Raw genomic sequence first — 23,654 nt, 5'->3', positions numbered from 1 at the left:
AGTACGAACGATCAAAAAAGTTTAAAAATTCAATAAAAAATTATTAAGATAGTTTTTTTGTCACTTGTAGCTAATCGTAGATTAAGTTCATCGCGAATATGAAAATAGAAAAAAAATTTGGGTTTCATGTAAATTTTTAATGTCTGCCAAAGGGAATTGTCATATTGTGATTATTTCAGTTCTTTTATTTTTGTACTGACTATTTAGTAAATACTAAGAAATCTGTAATTAACTAAAATAAAAACTATATAGCATGAAAGCCTCCAATCAAATTATGTTGAATTTCAATAGTTGAATCCACACATATTCCGAAGATATGGAATCAAAAGTGAGAACGCAAATTTTCTTTTAAAAATATCTGTTAATGAAAGTTGAGAGTTTGTTTGCTGTATTTTGTAGAATAGAAGGTTAATATTGCGGTTGATAACCTTATTTATATAAACTTATATAAATGCATACGTTCATAACAATTAAATGTAACGTGTGATTGATGATAAAGCATTATCATTATTTCAATACAGTACTTTCAAAGACTAGTGAAAGAGGTACCGTATCCATTATGAGTCTGAAAAATCTCCTTGACGTTCCCAAAGAAGAACAAGAGAAGTTCCTAAAGTCATTCGATCAGGTTTTATTGGACCTTGATGGTAAGAAAATTTTAAAGTATAAAATTTAACGAGTGAAACTACTAAATTGAAAATTTAGTAGAATTTTTCACTTCAAATAAATTTTCAATCGTTGAAAATGAATTTATTTTATTTAAGTTTGTATGTTTATTCAGTATAATTCGAGTTTTTTCAACTCTCTCGAAAACTGCTACCGATATCAATAGCAAATGAATATATCTACGAATTTTTTATCTTAAAATCGACGAATGCAACATTTTAAACACCATGTACTTATAAAATGTAGTTGAAATATATTTATTTTATTTAAGCTCTGGAATTACCCAATTCTGTTTTATATGCAGTTTCTAATAGTTCTCTGAATTGTGTACAAAGAAACACATTATTTTTATCATTTGAATGTATGTCTAATGCTCCATATTTATGTATAAATATATGTTCAACAATTTATTAATACCCAAGATTAATAATTCATTGAGTAATGTACTTCACTTGCATTACTTTGTTTAACAATTACTTATATAGTATTAAAGATCTAGACATCCATGATCCATTTACAACATCAGCAGTGTTATCAAAAACGAATATCAAATAAATTTTAAATGAAAAAATCTCAGCTTCTCTTAACATATTTCAAAATGTTTTTAAGTAAAATCATTACATAACTACACTGCCGTCCCCAAGTAAATTGTTGTTATATAGTATAAAATTATAATTTTTATTTTAAATTCTAAATATATAATAAACATATATGACTTTATTCAATCATAGTTAAAGAGGCAAGATAAAGTTATAGTGATTTGTTCCCCAACTACCATCACTCAATAAATCGTGTGACTGACACACAGATGGCGCTGACATTGTCAAATCCATATGACGTTTATGAATTACAAACTTTCAAAAAGACTATGCGCAAAATTTCTTGACATTTCGATTAGTCAGAAAAAAGTGACAGACATTTAAGTGAAGCTTTTTTTTTATTTTCAAAACAATGGATTCAAAAATATTTCGTGTGTTCATTATTGCTTCTTGATAAAAAAAATTATTGGAAAAGCTCAGTGATGGCTTCAAAAGTATTATCCGGACTCACTCGAAAAGAACCATTTGTTAATTAGTTTGCTAAATTTAAACGTGGTGGCATAGACATAGACGAAAGTTCTGGTCGTCCAATTGAGGTGGTTACTCCAGAAAACATCAAGAAAGTCCACTAATTGGTTATATTTAATCGTAAATTGAATTTGCGTAAGATAGCTGAGGCAGCAAAAATATTAGAAGGCAGTGTATTTACATTTATGCGTGAACATTTGACCATGAGAAAGCTTTTTTCAAAGTGGGTGCCACGTTTACTCATAGTCGATTAAAAACAACGTGTTGATGATTCAGAGTAGTGTTTGGCCATGTTTACACGTAATAAATCGGATATCTTGCGTCAATATGTGACAATGGATGAAATATGGATCTATAACTTGACTCCGGAATCAAAACGATCATCATCTGAGTGGACTGCAGCCGATGACCTACGTCCAAACGTAAATATTGGCCATAGAGTATCTCCAAATGAGAGAGACAATTAATATCGAATAGTACATAGAGTTGTTTGATCGTTAAAATGCAAAAATCAAGGAAAAACTGTCTCGTATGTTAAAGAAAAAAATCAATGTTTCACCAAGACAATGCACCGATTCACAAATCTATGGAAATGATGGTTAAATTGAACAAATTTCACTTCGAATTGCTACCGCATCCACCTTATAGTCCAGTTCCCAGTGACTACTGGCTATTTGCTGATGTCAAAAAAATGCTCAACGGTAAGAAATTCAGCTCAAATGTAGAAGCAATTGCTGAAACTCAAATCTATTTTGAGGCATACGACAGGTACTTTTAGACACGTTTTAATTTTCATTTTCTTTTTAGGAGTAGTGTGGATAGTATTTGACCCAATAACCGGCGCTCTTGAAAGTGTCAAAAATTTGAAAAAATTAGGAAAACAAATTCACTATGTTACGAATAATAGCATGTTGTATGAGAATTATTTATTAAAAATATTGAACAATCATAATTTCCCTGGAACCATCGATGATATAGTAACTCCGATACAAATAGCTGTTGGCTATCTGAAAAGTTTGAAATATGTAAATGAGGAAATTTTTGTAATAGGTTTACCACCTATAAAGGAGGGGCTGAAAAAGGCTGGTTTCAACGTATTGCCTGACCCGGTAGGTTCGCAAAATTTCATTTTCATTCAATATGCCTATTTTTATTAATGACAAAAGTTTGTTTTCGACTTGTAAAAGTTTCATTTTGCCAAAATTTATTTGCTGTATGTCCCTTATTGATCCATGTTTAATCTGAATAAAATATGTTTCTTCTTTGGTTTCTCATTTCTTTGATAGTCCTCTCTCTCTCTCTCTATTTAATTTCTTCTCCATTTTACATTATCGCTTCTTTCTATCAAAAACACTTCCTAAAATGCTGTTTACAGAGGTTCAACTGCCATTGAATTACACAGCTTCTGAAGATGTCCAAAAACAGCACACATAAAGGACTATGGGCGTGAAAGCCTTACACAATCCATTTCTTTGTTATTGTTAATCCCAGTTGCAAAATATAATCAGTTTCGACTAATGTTATTATTTATCTATCATGGTTTTGATTTTTTAGCCAAGTACAATCGATGTAACTGTTGAAGCGTTGCTTGCAGAAAATGATGTTGATAAACGGAATGTTAAAGCTGTCATTCTAGATGTAGATACAAATCTAACGTACATTAAATTACAGAAAGCATACTGGTATTTGCTTAATCCAAATTGTATATGGATTGTTACTCTCAAAGATAAATTATCGCCTATGGGACCAAAAGGACCAGTTCTAGGTAACAATTTTCAGATAGAAACGACCATTGACATTATGCAAAATAATGTTTTAGAGAAACTTGTCTTACTCAAAATCTGAAATTGAACATTGAACGCAAAGTGATTATGTTTACTTAGTTATCAGCAACTTCCTTGACCATAAATGAAGACGCTATATTTTTTATCCATTTGGTTATATTCATTGTTTCTTTCCTTCCTATTCTTCGCTTGCTTCTTCTTTAACTCTCAGCTCTCTTTTTACTGGTTGTTTGCAAGTTTCATCTTCTTCTTTTTGTTTCCCATTATTGACCTTCTTCATTATCTTTGGGTTTCCAAACCATCACAACTGCTGTTCGATTTTCTACGCCGCACTCAATATGTTTCATTCACGTCTAATTTCCTTATTATCTCTGGTCATTCCACTCAAGTTATTTTCCACAGTACCTTCATTTGAAACGTTGTTACTTTCTGCTCCAATATGTTGGTTAAAGCACTGGCTTCGCAGTCATTGATCAAGAGTCTTAATTTTTAGATTATATGAATTAATTTGAAATATTATATATCAAATTACTTTCTAGGAAGCTACCATAACATCGAATGTTTGAAAGATTTAACTGGTAAAGAATACACTTCAGTTGCCAAACCTTCAACGGCGTGCGTAAATTATATCAAAGAAAAGTATAAAGTAACAGATCCCAAGAAGGTATTATTTATTGGAGATTCGTAAGTAACGCAATAATGTTCAATCAAATTATCACATCAAGGTTCGATTAGTTAATACTGCCTTTCATATGAGGTTTGTACCAAAACTAAAGCTTCGAGGGAGGGTGCTAAGCTGAATCCGACAACAGTGACGTGTGCAGTGGCTAACCCCTATCAAGCCTACCCGCCTGCGTATGTCAGTGTCTGCTTGGCAGCCGTCAAAGGTGGGTGACTGTGGTTTTTGGTGAAGAGGGCATGGGGCTTTTGCTGATAGTCCCACTGAAGGTCACGATGAAGAACGGAAGAGACGACCTTGAATTGAAGTCGAACAAGACAAATAGATTTACAGACGACTTTTAGGTTGTTATTGCCTTTATGACGTTACTGTTAGGGGTTTGTTGCACCACATCTGTGGTATAATTAACAAACGACATCCTCTCTCCACATTAAACCGTCATGTGACTACACCTGACGTAATTTTGTATATTATATTTCGTTTATCCCCTTTTTATATTATTTTACAAGTAAAGCTAGTTGCAGTAACCACTTTCTGACTCAAGGTCGTGTGTGAAGCTAGCTGTAGATGCCCTTCACCGAGATGGACTTCTGATTTATGGTCATTTGCGATTATCCAATAGATAAACAGTGAGTCGATCAAAGATCGGAGGGTCACTGTCCGTGAACTTGTTGAACGCTTCCCTGAAGCTTCTCGTGGAAGATCACGAATGATGATTGATCGACACAAGTTTGTGCTCGCAAGTTTCTTCAGCAATGTAAAGGTGTAGGCAACAAGGAAAAGTTGTTGGATTCTGTCGTGCCAGGAGATGAAACGTGGGTGTTTTATTAGAATCTAGAGATCCTCTTTAGCTGTTAAATTTACAAGGTTTCTTATTATGGTTATAGGCAGTTACTCACGTTCAGTATCGATATTTTAGGATTGAAAGCGACATGAGTACTGCGGCTATGGCGGGTTTTCAAAAATTATTAGTACTGAGTGGAACCGCTCAGCTAAAAGACGTAAACAATTGGAAATATCCAGAAGACTATAAACCAGAGTATTATGTTGAAAATCTGGAAGTGCTTAACAAAATAATTAAAGCAGTTTTCAAAGAATTGTAAAAAATACACATAAAGTGTTATTTGACGAATAAAATATTTTCTCGTCTTTGGTAGTTTAGTATCTCCATTCCTATTTAGCTACGGTCCAATAAATTGTATCTCAGAACCTCGTAATTGCAAAACCTTTGATGTAAGCAAGATTTTAATTTTTATTCTTATTCTTATTAAAACTTGAACAAATTTGAAACCTCGTATTTTCAAAACCATTGATGTAAGCAAGATTCTAATTTTTATTCTTATTTGAAGATCTTTTGAAAACATCTCTTCAAAATTTGAGCTCAATCTTTCAATTATTTCACCTCTAGTGATTTTTGGAATGAATATATGTTTATCATTAAAACTTGACCAACTTTGGAACCTCATATTTTCAAAACCTTTGATGTAAGCAAAATTCTAATTTTTTTCTCTCATTTGAAGATCGCTTGAGAACATCTGTCAAAATTTGAGCTCAATACTTCAATTATTTCACCTCGAGTAATTTTTTCAATGAATACATATTTTTCGTTAAGACTTGAACAACTTTGGAACCTCATATTTTCAAAACTATTGATGTAAGAAAGATCCTAATTTTTTTTCTCATTTAGAGATGTTTTGAAAACATCTCTACAAAATTTGACCTCAACCTTACAATTATTTCACCTCTAGTGATTTTTTCAATGAATACATGTTTTTTGTTAAAACTTGAACAACTTTGCAACCTCGTATTTTCAAAACCATTGATGTAAGCAAGATACTAATTTTTTTCTCATTTAGAGATCTTTTGAGAACAATTGTCCAAAATTTGAGCTCAATATTTCAATCATTTCACCTCGAATGATTTTTTAAACAAGCATATGTCTTACAATAAAACCAGAATTGGAAAAATCTCAATTAAATCGATAAAGATATTTTTTATTTGGTCAATTTTCATGTTCTTTCACTTTTTATTCCTTTGTGTATTCACCCAAGTGAAACATATTTTTATTTAACACTATCCAGGACCTGTTTCGCTGAAATTGAGGATTTGGAATCAACCAAAAAGAAGTAATTCGTTGTGAGGTGTAGGCAAATTGATACCACGAAATTAGGTCACTTCTTATTAATTAATGAATGACTACCCAAACTTTCTCTTGAAAGCGGAAGCTGAAGTTACAAATGTTTTCAATTTCTAATTTCTTAACTACACTCTTTTATAAGTTTTTGTTGCTAAATTGACGTTTAGATCTATTTTTGTCTTTAGCGATATATTGAAAATTTTTCTGTATCTTGAAATGAAAATTCTACTGAACTAAGTGCCAGATAATTATTTTCATCTATCAATGGTGTCATAAGAAAAGATTTGGTTTTGATAATAGAAGTTTAGTCACAAAACGTTCACCAAAAAAGTTGAATTAATGAAATTCACATAATCGAATATAAAAATTAAGTTTTTGAAATAGCTTTTAATTGTTTTCTAACGTGTTAATATTATCAGTGGCCAACACCTCTGCAAATATTAAATATAATTTACATTCTTTAAATATTTATACAATGATAATTATCATTTATTGCAACATTTGTATAAATGTAAAAAGTTCTGAAAAATGAATGTACTAAGATAAAATTCGTCGATATGGCCACGTTAAAAAATCTCGCCGGAGTCTCAAGAGCCGAAAAAGAGAAATTTCTAAATTCTTTTGATCAAGTTTTATTAGATCTAGATGGTAAGTATTTAGATAATGAAACATGATTTTTTTTTATTGTAAATTGGACCGTTTCTCTCTATGTTTTGTCTAATTTTTAATTAGTAGAAGTGGTTCTTGGACACTTCTGGTATTTATTCATTTTCTGAGGTTTTTGTAAGTTTTATTCAATTAATGAAACGAAATTAAATATATTTTCTAGGAGTTTTATGGTATGTCTACAACGCTTTTCCTGGTGCATCAGAATGTGTTAATAATTTAATAAAATTGGGGAAAAAAGCCCATTACGTCACGAATACTAGCAGTTTGCACGAAGAAAAACTTCTAAAAAGGTTAAATGACAAAAACTTTCCGGCAACCATAGAAAATTTGGTAACTCCAAAGCAAACACTAATCAGTTACCTGGAAACTAAAAATATGAACGATAAGGAAATATTCGTGATAGGTTTACAATCTATAAAAGATGGACTCACGAAAGCTGGTTTTAAATTAGTACCAGATCCAGTACGTAGAATATTTAATTTGCTCAATATAATTACTGTTAATTAGAAACCAAAGCACAATTTTGGTGCTACAAGGATATCTACTTGAGTGTTAAGACAGAAAAATGAAAACGAATATTTATAATTGAAAATGGCTTCATTGTTTTTCAAAATATTTTCCAATATGATGCGTTTAAACCAATTGTCGATCTACGGAAATAATAAAAAATCATTGCGTGCCAAACAAGGACTGTACGGTGGATGATCAATCAATTTGATGTATTGACTGTTTAAAAGCATTTTTATTTGAACTGATGTGCGAGAGCTCACATTGTTGTGGTTCGTTGATGTTTTCTAACACTTCTGGCAAACAAATGCTTGTGTACCATTTAAATCGACCGTTCTACGTGGATCTAATGGACAGACAGGATAGCAAACGTTGGTGGATGGACAACATTAACGCGGAAATGGGATTTAGTTGATATCAAATAGATATAAAGAGAAATGGAAAAGAATAGTAGTGGATATTGAAAAATTGATAAAAAATAAGAAAAATTACGGAATGTTTTTGACTTTGAACATGAAGTCATAGGCAATTCTTATGAATAATTTACTATGATTAACTATGACCCTTTTTGCAAATTTGTGTTATCAAAGGGAAATAATACAATCGAAAGTAGTTACTTAGCAAGAATTATTTTGAGCATATTGTATTTTGGAAATTGGTTTTGATGATTCCCATATAGAATTTTACGATGGGACTAGTATAGGCCCAGACTTGGACCAAGTATGTACAACTCTAGCCCTAGCTTGGAAGCCGTTTTTGGACAAACTTGATGAGACTCTCGGATAGTAATAATGTTCATTGCTTGGTTTGTAAGCCTGGACCAGATCTGGTTGCCTAGATAAACCCAAGACTGATCTGCAGTCCTGGGCCAAGCTGGTTGCTTGTAAAAATGGATTTTTAATATATTGTTAATAAAATATTAGATAAATAATTACACATATAAAGAAATGATACTATTTTTTATAGTCTTTTATGCATAAAATAATTTTATTCATAAAAAATATGAATAGAAGATATTAGAACAAAACTCAACGTAGTTAGTCGGGTTGCTCAGAGTTCAATTAGGCTTGGGTGAATATGAGATTGCCAGACTCCAACCAGTCTTGGGCCATTATTGGTTTGCCAATGCCGGGTGTCCCAGCGTTGGCCCAAGCTTAGCCCCATTGTTAAAGTCTGGTGGCTCCTACATGGGTTGTAATCAATATTTTAGGCTTTTCAAAAGTATATCTGCTAAATTCAAGTAAAGTAGGTTGTCACATTCATAAATTTTTTTTGGGTATAAGAAAAACAGTCAAAAAGAATAATTTTAAATAATTTCAGCCATTCCCTATCGAAGAGACAATCGAGGCCATTCTTTCGCATAACGATACTGACACAAGGCAAGTCGGAGCAGTCGTTATAGATGTAGATATAAATTTTTCGTATGTGAAATTACAAAAAGCATTTTGGTATTTACAAAATCCAAACTGCGAGCTTATTGTAACTCTTAAGGATAAAATAGCGCCAATGGGACCAAAAGGACCACTCATAGGTAAGCTGCTTACAAATAATTACTTAACAAAAAGATATTAATACATTTTTTGAACAATTCATTGAGCACGGAATATTTACCAAAAGACCTAAATTTCTAATGTGAAACGCTTAACTGTTTTAGGAATGCTTTTTGTCATGGAATCTTTGAAAGATTTGATTGGTAGAGACTACGTTGAAATCGCTAAACCTTCTAAAACTTGTACAAATTACACAATCAAAAAATTCAATATAACAGATCCCAATAGAATTTTATTTATAGGAGATTCGTAAGTATTTGATTGCTCGCTAACCAAAAATACCGAGTTCTATTGAATCGATTATTATTGAAATATTGAAAACGTAGGAATACTAGTGGACAATCCACTAAGCTTCCGAAAACAAAGTGATTAATTAGCACACAAGGCAGAGGAGCAGATGTTAAAACTAATAAGAATTCTCCCGAAAGTAGGTGAACCCAACAGCTGAGATCAGGCTCAGATCTGTTGGTCATGGAACGCAAAGTTAGCTTAAAAACTTCATGAAAAGCCCACACGCTTTTATAAAAGTAACATTCATTTGTATGCAAATAATTATTTTTCACTTTATAGTTCGATTAATACTACAAGCGTGTTTTTTCCTATATTTAAAGTAAATTTATTTTGAAAAGAAATATCATGTTAAGGAACGTTAAGTTAACGGTATAAGTATACTGCTCTCGCAGTTAATATGACTTTGATCAAATGAATTCAACTGACGATAATTTTTATTTTTATTGGTAATAAAATTATACTATCTGTCAATTTTAATCGGTAATTTATCAATTTAACTTACATGCACTTTGTGCCATGATTGTCAAGATTCTTTATCAATCTCATGTCGGTTATTTTAAAATATTTACTAATTATAAACTAATTATTCTGATCAATGTGATAGATAATTTATTTTCGCATGCACTTATAATTTAGTACATTATATGAAAGGTAATAAGTGCTGCCGAAGCATAATTCATCTAGGTATGTTTGTAAGGAGATCTAGAAAAATTATTTCTAAAAATTCAAAAAAAATGTGACGGAATTATATTTTTTAGAATATTTGCCGATATGGGTACGGCGGCTATGGGAGGATTCCAAAAATTACTTGTCCTAAGCGGTAGTGCCACAATAGAAGATATCAAAAATTGGCAGTACTCTGAAGATCTCAAACCAGAATACTACATACAGGATTTAGCAGCATTGAATGTTATTATTAAATCTATTTTTCCCAATTTAGTCGATTGAAATTACTAACAGAAAATATCATTCAGTATTTGAAAAAGTTTTTCTATTTATTTACGTTTACAACTAAATTTTTTAAAAACGTGCTATTCAGTACTGTCTATAGGATTATTCTTTAAAGCAGTCCCTTTTTGAATAGTTACTTTTCTGTTACGATAATATAATGGCTAAAACAATGAACATTATTCATAATTACATTGTATTATAGAAATTTATCCGTGAAAATTACAGAATAAAAACTATTTATATGAGTCCAAGGAGACTATTTTGAACAAATACAAGAAAAATATTTATTGTTCAAAAATCTGTTAAACTTACTCTCTTCTTAGCTTCCGAAATTTTGTAGGCACTTGTCATAGCGTGATACAAGTTTTTCTATGCCCTTTTCAAAGAAGGTTGTGTTTTCAACCATGAGGTTACAAATTCTTTCAGCGCTTTATCATCGTTGAAATGTTAACCACGACCGAAATATCACTTGCTAGGAGCGATTTTCGGGCTGTACTGAGTATGTTCAAATATGTCTCAACCAAATTCTTGTGGTCATTTTTCCCTACATTCGCAGTGTGAAGTCGAAACTTATTCGCTGTGAGGGAAGGCATGGTAGGGGAGATTAAATCGACTGAAGCGTTCGCAGTGGTCACTTTTAGCATTACGGGAGGCTATTATAACCGAAATTATAAACAAATCCACGTTAAAATTTTTTGTTTGTTTTAATTATAATAAATTAAATAAAAATGGGTCACCAGAGTTATTGTGTAGTGAATTGTAAAAATAATAGCAGAAAAAGTAAGTGCAAATTTTATAAATTTCCAACCGCTACATTGAAAATAAATCAACGGAATCGGTGGATAGCTGCAGTTAAAAGGTTTAAGTAAGTAGTTACATAACCTTATCGTTATCAAAAATTATCATTCGGAGTATTGTAAATCTTTGTAAAATTGTTAAGTTTAGTATAAGTAAATCATTTTTCTGGAATTCTGTTATAAAAAAGTAAAACTAAAATTTATAGATGAATAAATTTCAATATTATAAAAATGTAATGATTAAAAAAAATGAATTACAGTGAAAAAATTTTTATTTTTCAAACAGTTTAATTATTACTGTGATAAAATTAATAAAAAATATAATATTTAGCGTTAATGGATCACCGTGGGTTCCCAAGTCATATGATTGATTATATTTGTAGTGATCATTTTATTCGAGATAAAAAAATCAGATAAGAAGTTTAGTCCTAGCTACATTCCAACAATATTTCCTCCAATTTACAGGTCTCCAAAAATAAATGAATCTTCGGCCGTGAACAGGTAAAAATGATATGGTAAAACTAGATCAATATTTATAACATAATAATAATAATAATAATTTCAGATACAAGCGTTTATTGAATCGAAGGATGAAAATAATATCACCTTCAAACACACAGCCTCCCGTAGTTCATATTCACTGAGGCGCTGCAGTCACACTCGGAGCGAATACCGGAATCTAACAACACAGTTTCTTGAGTATCTCGCAGTTTACAGTACCGATTGTTTGTCTTTTTGGTAAGAAATCAACAAAAGAGCACATCAATTTTCGAGGTGTCGAAATTTGTTCACACTTAACTTTCGTTGATTGCTGTTTTTTGGGGTGTCGTAAGAAACCCAAGTTTCCTCCCCCCGTGACTATCTGCGAACAAAAATCTTCACCACATATAGGGACCTTTACGACGAGCTAAATCGATGTGTATAGGAAAAAGTACTGGTACTAGTGTTCTGAAACTTTGTTTGCATGAGTTTTCCGAAATGCTCGTTACAGATAAAATGATTTCAGTTTTCTGAAACTTCCGGTTATACCCAAACTTTGTTATTTTAAACGAAATGCTATGGTTTCTATTAAATTTTTGGAATCTACGCGAAATTTCAATATAACTTTATATAAGGCATCGTATGCCTAATGTCGATCATTTTTTAATTATTTCACATTTTCGAAATTTTTCGACATATGCAGAGCCCTCCACTAAAAAAATTATATTTCTAAGCATAAGCGAGTCAGGTTTAATATTTTTAGGATTTGGACAAATAACACTTACAGCTTTCAAAATCTGTGAAAACCTTGAGAAAAATTTATTTAGGGTGGTCAGAAAATGGTGTCGAATTTCGCCATCTAAAAACTTCGAAAACTTAATTGTTTCAAATGGTAACCCATATTTTTCTCTTTACCATTTGATTCTACGCTTCAAATTAAGGGAACTTTGTTAGTAAATTCATATATCTCAAATTAACGGTTTTTGTAGAAACATATTTTGAAAGCTGTAAGTGTATTTGTCCAAATCCCAAAGATGTAACACCTGACTCGCTTAAACTTAGAAATATAATTTTTTAGTGGAGGACTGCATGTGTTCAAAAATTTCGAAAATGTGAAATAATTAAAAAATGGTGGACTTTAGGCATACGATGCCTTATATAAAGATATTGAAATTTCGCGTAGATTCCAAAAATTTTATAAAAAACTGAAATTATTTTAGCCGAAACCCATACGAGCAAATTTTCAGAACACTGGTCGCAGTTCTTTCCCATAAAATATCGATTGAGCTCGTCGTGGAGAACCCTATACATTGTAGAGGGTCTAAAACTGAAGTACTCTGCTCATTCGTTGAGTTTTGTGTTGTTCAGTAAAAATAAATGGGGTGCCCAACGTTAGTCTTCGAAATTTCAGTTTTTCAGAAAGAAATTTCATCAATTAGAGATTTTGAGAAAATTCCATGTCAAGAGCACTAATTGTAAACTTACGGTTCTGCTTAAGCTTGATTTCAAGTTTGTGAACCAGTTCATCAGAGTAACCGACGATGATTTCCACAGCTGAGGCAATTTAAATTAAAGAGCAACATCATAAAGAAACATTATATTACAAAGAATACGTCAGCCGCATCGATCTGACACTCATATTTCTTCTGCTGGAGTCAGAGAAACCGCCGCGCATGCTTCGAACTGCAACTCGTATTTCAGAGGAATGGTAGTATACCCAGACGAATTGATAATTTATTAGCAACTATGCTAAATGAAAAAAAAATTATTTATTAGATATTATCTGTTGTTTTACTTTTTCAATATCATCCACATTTATTGTTTTTTAGCGCGGAAAATATATTGATACGTTCATTATATTGCAACATTCAATTAAATCAAAATAATCATTCAAAATCAAATTTCACGTCTGTAATTTGCTTACAATAAACACTTATCCATCCATTTTTATCTTAAAAAAATATTGATATTGTGAGTACAACAAAATCTATCAAAATATTGGCAGTTTTCAATATGATTCTAAAGTACTAATGTAAAACACGTGTTTGGTGATTTGTCTGTATAAAATTGATGTTGTAGTTAATGAAGTGAATATAATGAAGAATATAGGTAACGATAATTTCATATAATGTTTTTTATGTGAGAAAATAAAGCTAACGCTTTGAATAATTCTTGTTTCTCGAAAGATACAAGAAATTTTAAGTAGAAAATGTTAAATAAATTTTTGTATTATGAGTCTTTGTTTCTTAGCCTTCTGAATTCGTCGAAATGAAAACTATAGTGGCAAGCAGATTTGATATTGAAAATTTGAAAATATTTATCTCGAATCTGTCTGTTTTTACGAAATATGACGAAGGAGCTTTTCCATACAATTTCTAATCTAAAAATTCAAATTTCTCTAATCGGTCATTTTATCAACTATGAATAAATATGTTTTTACAGTATTCGGCATCAGTTAAAGCATAATATAAAAACTGGTACTCAGATATTAAATTGGAAGCTACCAGCTTTGTAACGAACGACCTTAAAAATTGATAAAAAAAGCTGGAAACACCTTATGAATTAAATTAAAAATGAAAATTAAGCAATCCAAAACTATTCCCGGACACGATTATCCAAATTAATATTAATTGATAAGAACAGTGAAAGAAGTTTCAGCAACAAATAAATTTATTAAAAAAAAGGTTGGGACTTATCTATGGAAAGAGTTGGACGATTGCAGCCCTCAACTGGTTTCCCAGATGTTAGAGTTGAAGTTGAGTTTTTAGTTTGGTGATTGTTGTGGAAACTCCCAACCTGGCAGCTGAAAAAAAATATAGAGAATAAAATCTCCACAAATTTAATAAAATTTACTTTCACTTTATACGTTATTCTTTAACGGAAAGGACCACAATGTTTTAAAAACAATAAAATATAAACTAAAAGTAACTTCGTACTTTTTTACATCCATATTGTACTGACTTAGGCTAGTTTTTTACTAGATCCTGTATGAATATTTTTTAGACGATAAAATCAAATCACAATCTAGTTGAATAAATTATTATCTATATGTAGTAACACTAAAATTACGATTCAATGACATTTATGTACATGTGTCTAAAATTATTATCAGTATCGTTATTCTTCTATAATATATTTTAAAGAGCTCAAAATATGTCTAAATTTATGTTTGATATAGAAGATAAGTGAACGTATTATATAAAATAATCTTCCTTTGATTAAAATCTAAGATGATCACTTATTAATACCAGAAATGATTTAGCGTTTCGTAAATTGTTGTTTACTATTACTCGACAGTTTTAAAGAGAAAAAAAAATAATGCAAATATATTTTTGAAGCCTTTCAGGTTGAGATTTATTCGGGATTAATAATAGAGCAACTAGATAGAAAATTTAAAAGAAAAAATAAGTTTACAAAGTAATTAAAAAATATTAAAGGCATCCAGGAAAACGAAATGAGATATATAATTTTTAGAAGAATATTAATCGTGGTAAATGGCTAATGAAAAGAAAAACATACAAAACACAAACCCCTATATAGAAATACGATTTGTACAAATTTCATAAAACGTACAAAACATAAGTAATTTCAAATAGATTTGAAAATATGTTGAATTTTTTTAGCTGATAGAATTTCCCAGCGTTATGTACTGGGTATGATGGGATTCCTATGTACAACCAATAGTTATGCACTCAGGGTTGTTCTAAACGTTGCCATAACGCAGATGAGTACTCAAGAATCTACTAAATACACTGACCCAGGAACTTGTCCTGAAAACAGCGAAACAAATCTTACAAGTAACTTGGTATTAAAAACAACTGTAAGTAGTAATAGTAGCAGTAGTACTAGAGTTGCTACTTTTGAGATGTGGCAACACTGTATCGAAGTATCGAAAATTTTCAAACGTTAACTTTCTATTAATTTTGACGTCTATTAAATCACCGATCAAATCGCTTCGACTTCGACATCGTGTTTCGCTGGTTTCCTGAATCCAATCGTAGTCGCATTTCACTATAGGATAAATTTCGTGAAAGTCGTCCAAAATTGGCTGTTGTGCCAGAAAAAATAGATGCTGTGTGTAAACTGATATTGTAGCATTTGGATCTCAAAGATATTTCTTCGCGTTAGATACCGCATAATTTGACAATTGCTCAAAAAAGCTTGTGTCGATTAGTGCAAAGGAATGCTGAAAAAATTCAATTGCGATACTTCAAAAGATCTTGATAGTCGACGAATCATGGATCTATGCATATGAACCTTGAACTAAACAAGCATCGACTGTACGGGTCTTTCAAGACGATCCGAATCCAAAAAAAGTTGATCTCTGAACTCTGAAGCAAATGATCGGTTCGAATTACTGGACTTATCGCCAATTAGAGCAACTTAGAACGGTCAATTCTGAACGATACAACAGCATTTATTTGCTAGAAGTATTCGAAAAATTCAGGAAAACCAGTCGCCGAAGACGAATCCGAAGACAATACGAGTCCTCACACATCGGTTCAAACAAAAACGTTTTTGATCAGTCAAAACATTGGATTGATAGGTACAGTTCTTGTTTGGCGCCCAATTATTTCTTCTTATTCCCGTAGATCAAAAATAAATTGCGAGCTCACGTTTTTCTACACATCCAGAAGCGGTTGATGCGTTCAAATCGCGTGTTTGAACATATCTTAATCGGAATGTAAAAAACGTTTCAACAATTGGTTATATCCAATTATAAATATTTGTTATTATTTGTATACCTTAAAAAGTAGCAACCCTCGTATAATAGCAGTCAAAATTATAAAACAATTAATTTATTACCAAATTTGGAAAAGAGTGATGTATATGAAACTAGCTGTGGTGATTGTGACCGAAAGTATATTGGGCAGACGAAGAGATTCGTTATTGTCCGGTTTGAAAAGCACATAACTTATTTGAAATATGGACGGACTGGTAAATCAGGTATTGCCGATCGCGCTGCCAGTCACAATCGTGACATAAATATTAACAATGTAAAATTGTTAAAAAATGTATCCAATAATAAATTGTTGGATTCATTTGAAAGCATTGAAATTGCTAGATGTAAGAGTAGCTTAAATAGGGACAAAGGGCCAATTCCTTACACCCCACTAGATAGTTTAATAGTCAAGGAATTTTAGTTTACTTTCAGTCTCTGAAGACGATAACTTGGTTATCGAAACGCGCGTCAGACAGTGTAATTGTCAGTGTTGGTGTAAACAGAGTACTCAGTATAAATATCGCCAATGGTTCCAGAAATTCCAACTAAATATTTAAAATAATCAACTGAAATTCAAAATTTCATATAGTTTACTATAACTTACTAGAAAAAGATTACAAAATGCTCATTTTCTTTTTTCTTTATCATTGGTTGAGAGTACGCATATTTTGTACCTATTCCAAGGCACTTAAACTTACTTTCAACCGACTATAAAGAAAAATAGTATACACCACACGGGTACTAAACTAAACGCGACAAACTGTATATATTAATCTAAAAAATTGTTAACGTATCGAACTTGTACAAAATAAAAAACATTTGAATTTTTCATTTTGCAGATTAAAAACCCGATTTATGATTGGGACGAAAGTACCAAAGGATTAATCCTTAGTTCTTTTTTCTGGGGTTACATAGTCACACATTTACCCGGTGGAATATGGGCAGAAAAATATGGAGGGAAGCACATTCTCGGTGTTGGAATGTTGATTGCATCGGTATTGACCGTTTTGACTCCTTGGATTGTCATAGCAAGTAATGGTAACTGGGCTATAATCGTTCTAACTAGGATCATCGTTGGATTAGGTCAAGTGAGTGATTCAGGTAGTATTAGATGTGCAAAATAATTTTTCGCGCACTATAATATTTCGAAAAACCAGAAATCTTTATTTAGATCATATACGGTTGACTAAATCAGTTTTTTAACTTTCCCTGTTTTACTATTTTTTTACTTATTCCTAGTATTAAAACAATTTTACTAAATAATATTTTTAACGTGATATTTAGAAAAACTTTCATTCTTTGTAGAATTTTTGGAAAATAGAGATGCCAGATGTATCTTTGAGTGAGATTTTATTGTTTTGTTATTAAAAATATTATTGTCATCTATTATAGGGTACCAGTAATCCTGCTCTTAACGCTTTGCTTGCCAAATGGGTACCGGCGTCAGAACGATCAACAATTGGAACAATGGTTTATTCAGGAAGTCAAATTGGTATGTTTTCTCATATGAATAATCATTATTTTGTATTAAGATATCATCCATTTGTTCGTATTGAAAACAAAAACTTTGATTAAAACGTAATCACCCAATAAAAATCAGTTTATTTCAAAACTTTTCAACTATAATTTGATCTCTGTCAGTTGCACATGTGGATACTGTTGTCAGTCATGATGTAGCGGATATTGAGTCCACGGAATCCACCTTGACAAGGTTTCGGTATGTGATCAATATCGATAATCAGTAAGTGTGTACGTTAAGATGTGCTCTAAGCGTAATAAAAACCCCAATGACATACACCATATGGTTTCATTCATTCCTGACGTTTCCACATGTCTTGTTATGTATTCAAAAACATTCACACATCATAATTGTGCCAAAAAGTCAAACACGAAGAGCCAGAGGCAAAGGATTAGTAAGAAGGGCCAGAATCGTCAAAGGTAATAACCATTTGATTGTTTGTAAAACAGGCAAGAAAATTTGGACTTATTTAATACCGATCTCACTTTGTGTTACTATTAACTTTAGTGATGAATCCCGATTCTGTTTAGACATTCATGATGGACGAACGAAAGTTAGAAGTAGATGAGGGAGACATCGAAGTTCACAATTTGATACTGAGTACCTGACACCTGATTCTTTATCTTAGAACATTTCATAATAAAACAATTTTGTGAAATGAAAGCCACATATAAGCCAATAAATCTTAGACCAGAATCAAATTCAGCTCCTGGTTTGGACTTGGTTTTAAACCCACTTAAGGGTAGGTTCTTCGACGTGTAGTATGAATTAGACAATTTAAAGTCTCATTACATTATTGAAAACTTGAATTATTCTCAACTGAATGGAATAAAATTTTAATCATTGAAATATCACGAATAACCTGATATAAAAACTAAATGTTACTAAAATAATGATGGATTTCTGTCATTGAGTGTATATTGAACAAAATACAATGGATACAATTATATATTATTATTTGGTACATTTTTTATTTGAAATTTCTGGAACCGTTGGTGGTATTCATACTAAAAAAAAAAATGTTTACTCAATCACTGCACCTGCAGTTTAAAATTACACTATGGGCGTTTTGATAACCCAGTTATCTTCTTCAGTATTTGATGATGATAACTTGGTTTTCGTCAGACAGTTTTAGATATCTTTTTGATAAAGCTCGAGGTTCTTTTTGGTCTTTATCTAGACCTGGAGGTCTGTGTCATTTTAACGTTTTATTATTTCTTGAAAAGTATTAACAATGTTTCGTTTTATCAAAAGCATTCCAAAACTCTAATTTGTGAAGAAAATAATCTTTTGTAAGTCTGAGTTCCTCATCTTCTATTTTGACATTTCAGCTGAGTCTCAACGGTCTTTTCATATTTTGTGTGATATCTTTCCTGTTGGTTTCCTCTCTAAGGCTACACGTGGAAGCTTTTAAATCTAAGACTAACTTTTATTATGAATATTATCAGGTTAAGGCATTAGTTAGTGGTTGATAGAGAATAATTTGAGCATATTGAGTGTAAACCATAAATAATTTTGGAAATACACTTTATAATATTATCAACGTTCAAGTACGTTAAAAATATTACAGGAACTGTATTATGTAGCGCTATAAGTGGAGCCCTAATTACTACAACACAGACGTGGTCATCGGTATTTTATTTTTTCGGAGGTTCCGGTATATTGTGGTACATATTTTGGCAAATTCTTTGTTATTCCTCACCGGAACAACATCCGTTTATAAGCAAAAAAGAAAAAGAATTTCTTAAATTGGAGATAGGTAAGTTTAAAAATTACTTCAACTTTTTACTTATTGGACTTTTTTATATGTTAGATAGATTGAAACGACAATATTTTTTGCCTTTTCCAAAAACTAGTTTTCAATCAGAAGAGATCTAAAATTAAAAAGATTCATCAAGAAAAAATTTATATATTTTTGTATTACCTTTTTGTGAACGACAACCCTCAAAATATAAGGTTACAAGCACTGATGATTCTTAATAGAAGAAACGGTTACACCAGAAAACAACGAATTCCTACTTTAGAGCGCCGTTCTTGGTGAATTGAACAAATTAAAACTAACCACTACGCACCTAAATCAAAATGGCAGTCATCTTAGTAGACTGAACCTGGTGAAAACAATATGAAGACATAAAAACACAAAAATCAACTGGAAAAGTTATTATCTTTCTAGTTTGACGGAGAGAGTTTTGGGGACTCCCTCCCTAAAAAGCATATACATAGTAGCGCCTAGCGCTATTATTTGACGAGAGGCAGACGCTGTTGCAGACGACGAACTAGTGGACGTTGCGCACAGTAACGCAATCTCTAATCGAGTGGCCGAACTATTTTGTATTGTATGAAAACTGCGTTGTTTCTCGATTATTCGCCATGTTCCTCAGTCGGGATGAAAACTAAATCCTGGCTACGCCCGTGATATGACGTATTTTCCGTCAATTAAGAAACAATTAACAGTGGCTATTACTGTATAAAATTGGACTGAAGAAGAAAATCATAAAAGCGGCCCTGTATACAGCGAAAACATCTCTTTATTACAGAAAAATTTCAAATCTTTAGAATTATTCCATAAATTAATATTCGATTTCAGCACTCACAATATTCTACAGATTTTACCAGCAGTGACTACTCGTTGTAATCGGATCAACATTGACATTGACATATAAAGTTGGAAATACGTTGAGCCGATTATATCACTCGCAAACGAAAATATTTTAATTGAAACTTGTTTACAAAACTGGTAACTTATTAATAGATGGCTCAATTTTTTTTGTGGTAAAATTATTTTTATATTAAGTTTTTTGTAGAGGGAGTATCAAAAGTTAGACCACCGATACCGTGGAAAGCGTTTTTCACATCCGCTCCAGTATGGGCTTTGATCGCCGCGCAATCTGGTCACGATTGGGGATTTTATACGATATTAACCGATTTACCGACTTACATGAGCGAAGTTTTAAAATTCAATATTTTAGACGATGGTATATGGAATTCCATTCCGTATATCGTTATGTGGGTATGTTCAATGTGTTCGGGAAAGTTGTGCGACTGGATGATTACCAAACGATATATATCTGTAACATTCGCCCGAAAATTCTTCACTACCCTTTGTGAGTATCTTATATTATTTTCATTTCAACTATAACCACGATATTGCTACTATACTCTATTTAGCGAAGAAAAATAGTAAATCAAAACATATTCACGCATTCATTTTTTACCTCAATACATATTTTCTTATTCTCCACCAGATGGCATTGAGGTTCTACTGTTTACAACATTTATAAGGGACTCAGCTTGAAAATAAATGACAATGTCTATATTCCACGTTTTGGTTCCAACTATGTTGTTTTGGTTTACTATTTTTCTTCGATAAATAGACTTCAACAGATTTCGTTTTTGGATCAGTTACCGAAATTTTCAACACTTTTCGCAATATTTTCACAGGTATTCTTATGAAAACCTAAAGAATTTATTTATAAATATTTGGTCGGTACATTTTTTTTTCGTTTTCTAATTCAAGAAAATTAATGGGTCACCCCATATATTATCTAAACACATTGAGAATGGAAATAAAATTTTATAATTTTTTCACAAATTGATATTTGATGGATAAATTTTAATTATACAATTAGCGTACTTGAAAATTAATAGGTCGCCCTGTATATTGAAAAATTGAAAAATGGAATTTATAACTTTTCCCAAATAATTTTTCAATTTCCTGTCCTATTATGTCTTCATAATTCAAGATTTTGTGGATAGATTTTTATTGTATATTTAGTATACATGAAGATCAATGGATCATACTGTATATTATTTGATTAGCATCAGAGAATTATATGGAAATCAAGTTTCACAACTTTCCGTAATTCAATTTTGAGCTTTCTGTCGTCCTTTGTTTCAAAATTCAAGATTTATTATATGGAAATTATATGGGAATAGTATTCTTCAACTTTTCCAAATTAATTTTTCAGCTTCTCGTCTTACTTGTGTATTTCAAGTAATCTCGCAAATCTTTTAGAACAAATCTAGAACATTTTAGAATATTCTAGAATTTTCGATAACTTCCGAATCATATAGTTCTCGTTTAAGAAGTTATTAGAAAATAATTTGATTCCTATTATTTCATAATTTTTATGTTCATAAATAGTTATATATAATTACTTTTTAGCCTCGGTTGGACCGACAGTTTTCATAATGGCGGCTTCGTATTCAGGATGTAACAAAGCAATTACTGTAGGAATGTTCACGATTGCGTTATTCTTCACCGGACCGTTTATCTGTGGTTTCAAAGTTAATGCTTTAGATATCGCCCCAAACCACGCTGGTATTCTAATGGCTATAGTTAACGGTTGTGGATCTTTTGCCGGAGGAGTCGTTCCTTATTTAGCTGGAGCTTTAACTGAAGACGTAAGCAATTTTGTAGAAACCTTTACGTTATATCAATATTAAAGTTGTTGGTATTATCTTATTACAGCACACTTTAATTGAATGGCGTACAGTATTTTGGATAACCGGCGGTGTGTTCGTCGTGACGAGTATAATTTTTTGTATATGGGGTAGTGCTGATTTACAAGATTGGAACAATCTAGAAACAAGTAAAAAAGAAGAAGAAATCGAAAACAATAAAGAGACACGAATCAACGAAATTGCATGATATCATGTCTAGGGAAAAATATTATGTATTATGAACTTTAATATATTTTTGTAGGAAAAAAGTGAACGAAAAAAGATTGTAACAAAAAAAAGGAAAAAGTGTGAAGGATAAAAAGTGATATATTAGAATAAATAGAAATGTAAAAAATAATTTTATTTCGAATTTTATACATCTAAACAATTTTATAAAAAATTACATCAACTTTGTTATTCACAAAATTTGATTTTCAGTGGAAAAAATTATTGTAATACTTTTTCTAACGTTTTAAAACTAAGTGGTGAAAATTGGTGAATTTAATTCCACCAAAAACAAACGATACAACAACTAATTAATGTATTTCTTAGACATAAGGTTGCCAACCAACATACAATTTACATAAATTAGTCGGATCGACGGCTTGTTGTATCAAATTACCAACTTGATGTTCAATACTTGTCGGATGGCCTAATTCTGTACCTTGAAGCTTTTCGCGAAGTCTCAGTAAAGCTCTTTCGGCAGAAACATTGGTCGATTCTGAAAAATAGTAAAAATATCAAAAATTTAATTACAATTTATGTATTAGCTCACCCTCGGAAGTATCCGTGATGTGAGGAGTGACTGAGTTGTCGCTTTCGGTTTGTCGTTTGTTAGCTTCGGCCGCAGTAACTGTCCATGCATACAATGGATCATACAGCAACACTTCCAAAATCGTTATAATTGTTTGAGCGTTTTCACGTAGGATTTCCATTGTTTTTTCGCTCGATCTAAAATTAAACATCAATTAAATAAATAATACTAATATGACAATAATTCGAGCTATCATGAGATCCCACTAAAGTAAGCCTCTACTAGGTACTAGGAGAATGGTTAAAATATTCTATTGACACTGGTATCGGAACGATTTATAAGGATATATGATCAAATAGAAATGGTTGCAACGTATCTAAAGCGATTTGTCCGAGAGGAGAGGAAAAAAGATAAAGAGATTCACCAAACACTCAGTCTAGAAGATAACTATTGCACAGAGTGTAGGAAAGAAGAAGACTCGATCGAGTATATACTCTGTCGGTGCCCTGCCGATGTCTCGAAAAAACAGCGGAATTAGGTATAGAAAAAGTGCTTGAAAATAAGTAATAAAGGGGAAAATATGAGAGGGAGGTCAGTGATTTCACTGAGTATCCAAATCAATGCTTCCGAGCGAACC

At 31.6% G+C, this 23,654-nt stretch overlaps 3 protein-coding genes across 3 annotated transcripts in view; 2 read left to right on the top strand and 1 right to left on the bottom strand.

Annotated features, from left to right (window-relative positions):
• Window positions 1-459: 459 nt before the first annotated feature.
• LOC130895763 (uncharacterized) lies at window positions 460-10,335 on the top strand. Its single transcript, XM_057803306.1, has 11 exons — window positions 460-647; window positions 2,541-2,842; window positions 3,288-3,498; window positions 4,057-4,201; window positions 5,116-5,295; window positions 5,354-5,409; window positions 6,853-6,981; window positions 7,163-7,464; window positions 8,830-9,040; window positions 9,164-9,308; window positions 10,109-10,335. The coding sequence occupies exons 1-11, from the start codon at window positions 491-493 to the stop codon at window positions 10,296-10,298; spliced, it is 2,028 nt and encodes a 675-aa protein (XP_057659289.1). The 5' UTR covers window positions 460-490; the 3' UTR covers window positions 10,299-10,335.
• A 2,641-nt stretch (window positions 10,336-12,976) lies between these two features.
• On the top strand, window positions 12,977-22,569 carry LOC130896040 (putative inorganic phosphate cotransporter). Its single transcript, XM_057803795.1, has 8 exons — window positions 12,977-13,687; window positions 15,202-15,398; window positions 17,141-17,389; window positions 17,694-17,793; window positions 19,391-19,579; window positions 20,625-20,924; window positions 21,986-22,224; window positions 22,292-22,569. The coding sequence occupies exons 1-8, from the start codon at window positions 13,675-13,677 to the stop codon at window positions 22,469-22,471; spliced, it is 1,467 nt and encodes a 488-aa protein (XP_057659778.1). The 5' UTR covers window positions 12,977-13,674; the 3' UTR covers window positions 22,472-22,569.
• A 34-nt stretch (window positions 22,570-22,603) lies between these two features.
• The window catches only part of LOC130896038 (serine-protein kinase ATM), a 45,696-nt gene continuing 44,645 nt past the window's right edge, over window positions 22,604-23,654 (bottom strand). The window contains exons 32-33 of the mRNA XM_057803793.1: window positions 23,039-23,214; window positions 22,604-22,984 (exon numbers count right to left, since the gene is read on the bottom strand). Coding sequence (XP_057659776.1) covers window positions 22,812-22,984; window positions 23,039-23,214 — 349 coding nt within the window. The 3' untranslated portion in view covers window positions 22,604-22,811. The remainder of the gene's footprint in view (window positions 22,985-23,038; window positions 23,215-23,654) is intronic.

The sequence above is a fragment of the Diorhabda carinulata genome, chromosome 6, assembly GCF_026250575.1.
Source record: "Diorhabda carinulata isolate Delta chromosome 6, icDioCari1.1, whole genome shotgun sequence".
Taxonomy (NCBI): Eukaryota; Metazoa; Arthropoda; class Insecta; order Coleoptera; family Chrysomelidae; genus Diorhabda; species Diorhabda carinulata.
This window is presented reverse-complemented; position numbering and strand designations above follow the sequence as displayed.

Coding starts and splice junctions, on each gene's coding strand:
- LOC130896040 (XM_057803795.1), top strand. Junction 17,794..19,390: donor TTATTCAGGAAGTCAAATTG/GTATGTTTTCTC, acceptor AAAATATTACAG/GAACTGTATTATGTAGCGCT. Junction 19,580..20,624: donor ATTTCTTAAATTGGAGATAG/GTAAGTTTAAAA, acceptor AGTTTTTTGTAG/AGGGAGTATCAAAAGTTAGA.
- LOC130895763 (XM_057803306.1), top strand. CDS start 491: ATGATAAAGCATTATCATTATTTCAATACAGTACTTTCAAAGACTAGT. Junction 5,410..6,852: donor AAATTGTATCTCAGAACCTC/GTAATTGCAAAA, acceptor AAATGTAAAAAG/TTCTGAAAAATGAATGTACT. Junction 9,309..10,108: donor ATTTTATTTATAGGAGATTC/GTAAGTATTTGA, acceptor TATATTTTTTAG/AATATTTGCCGATATGGGTA.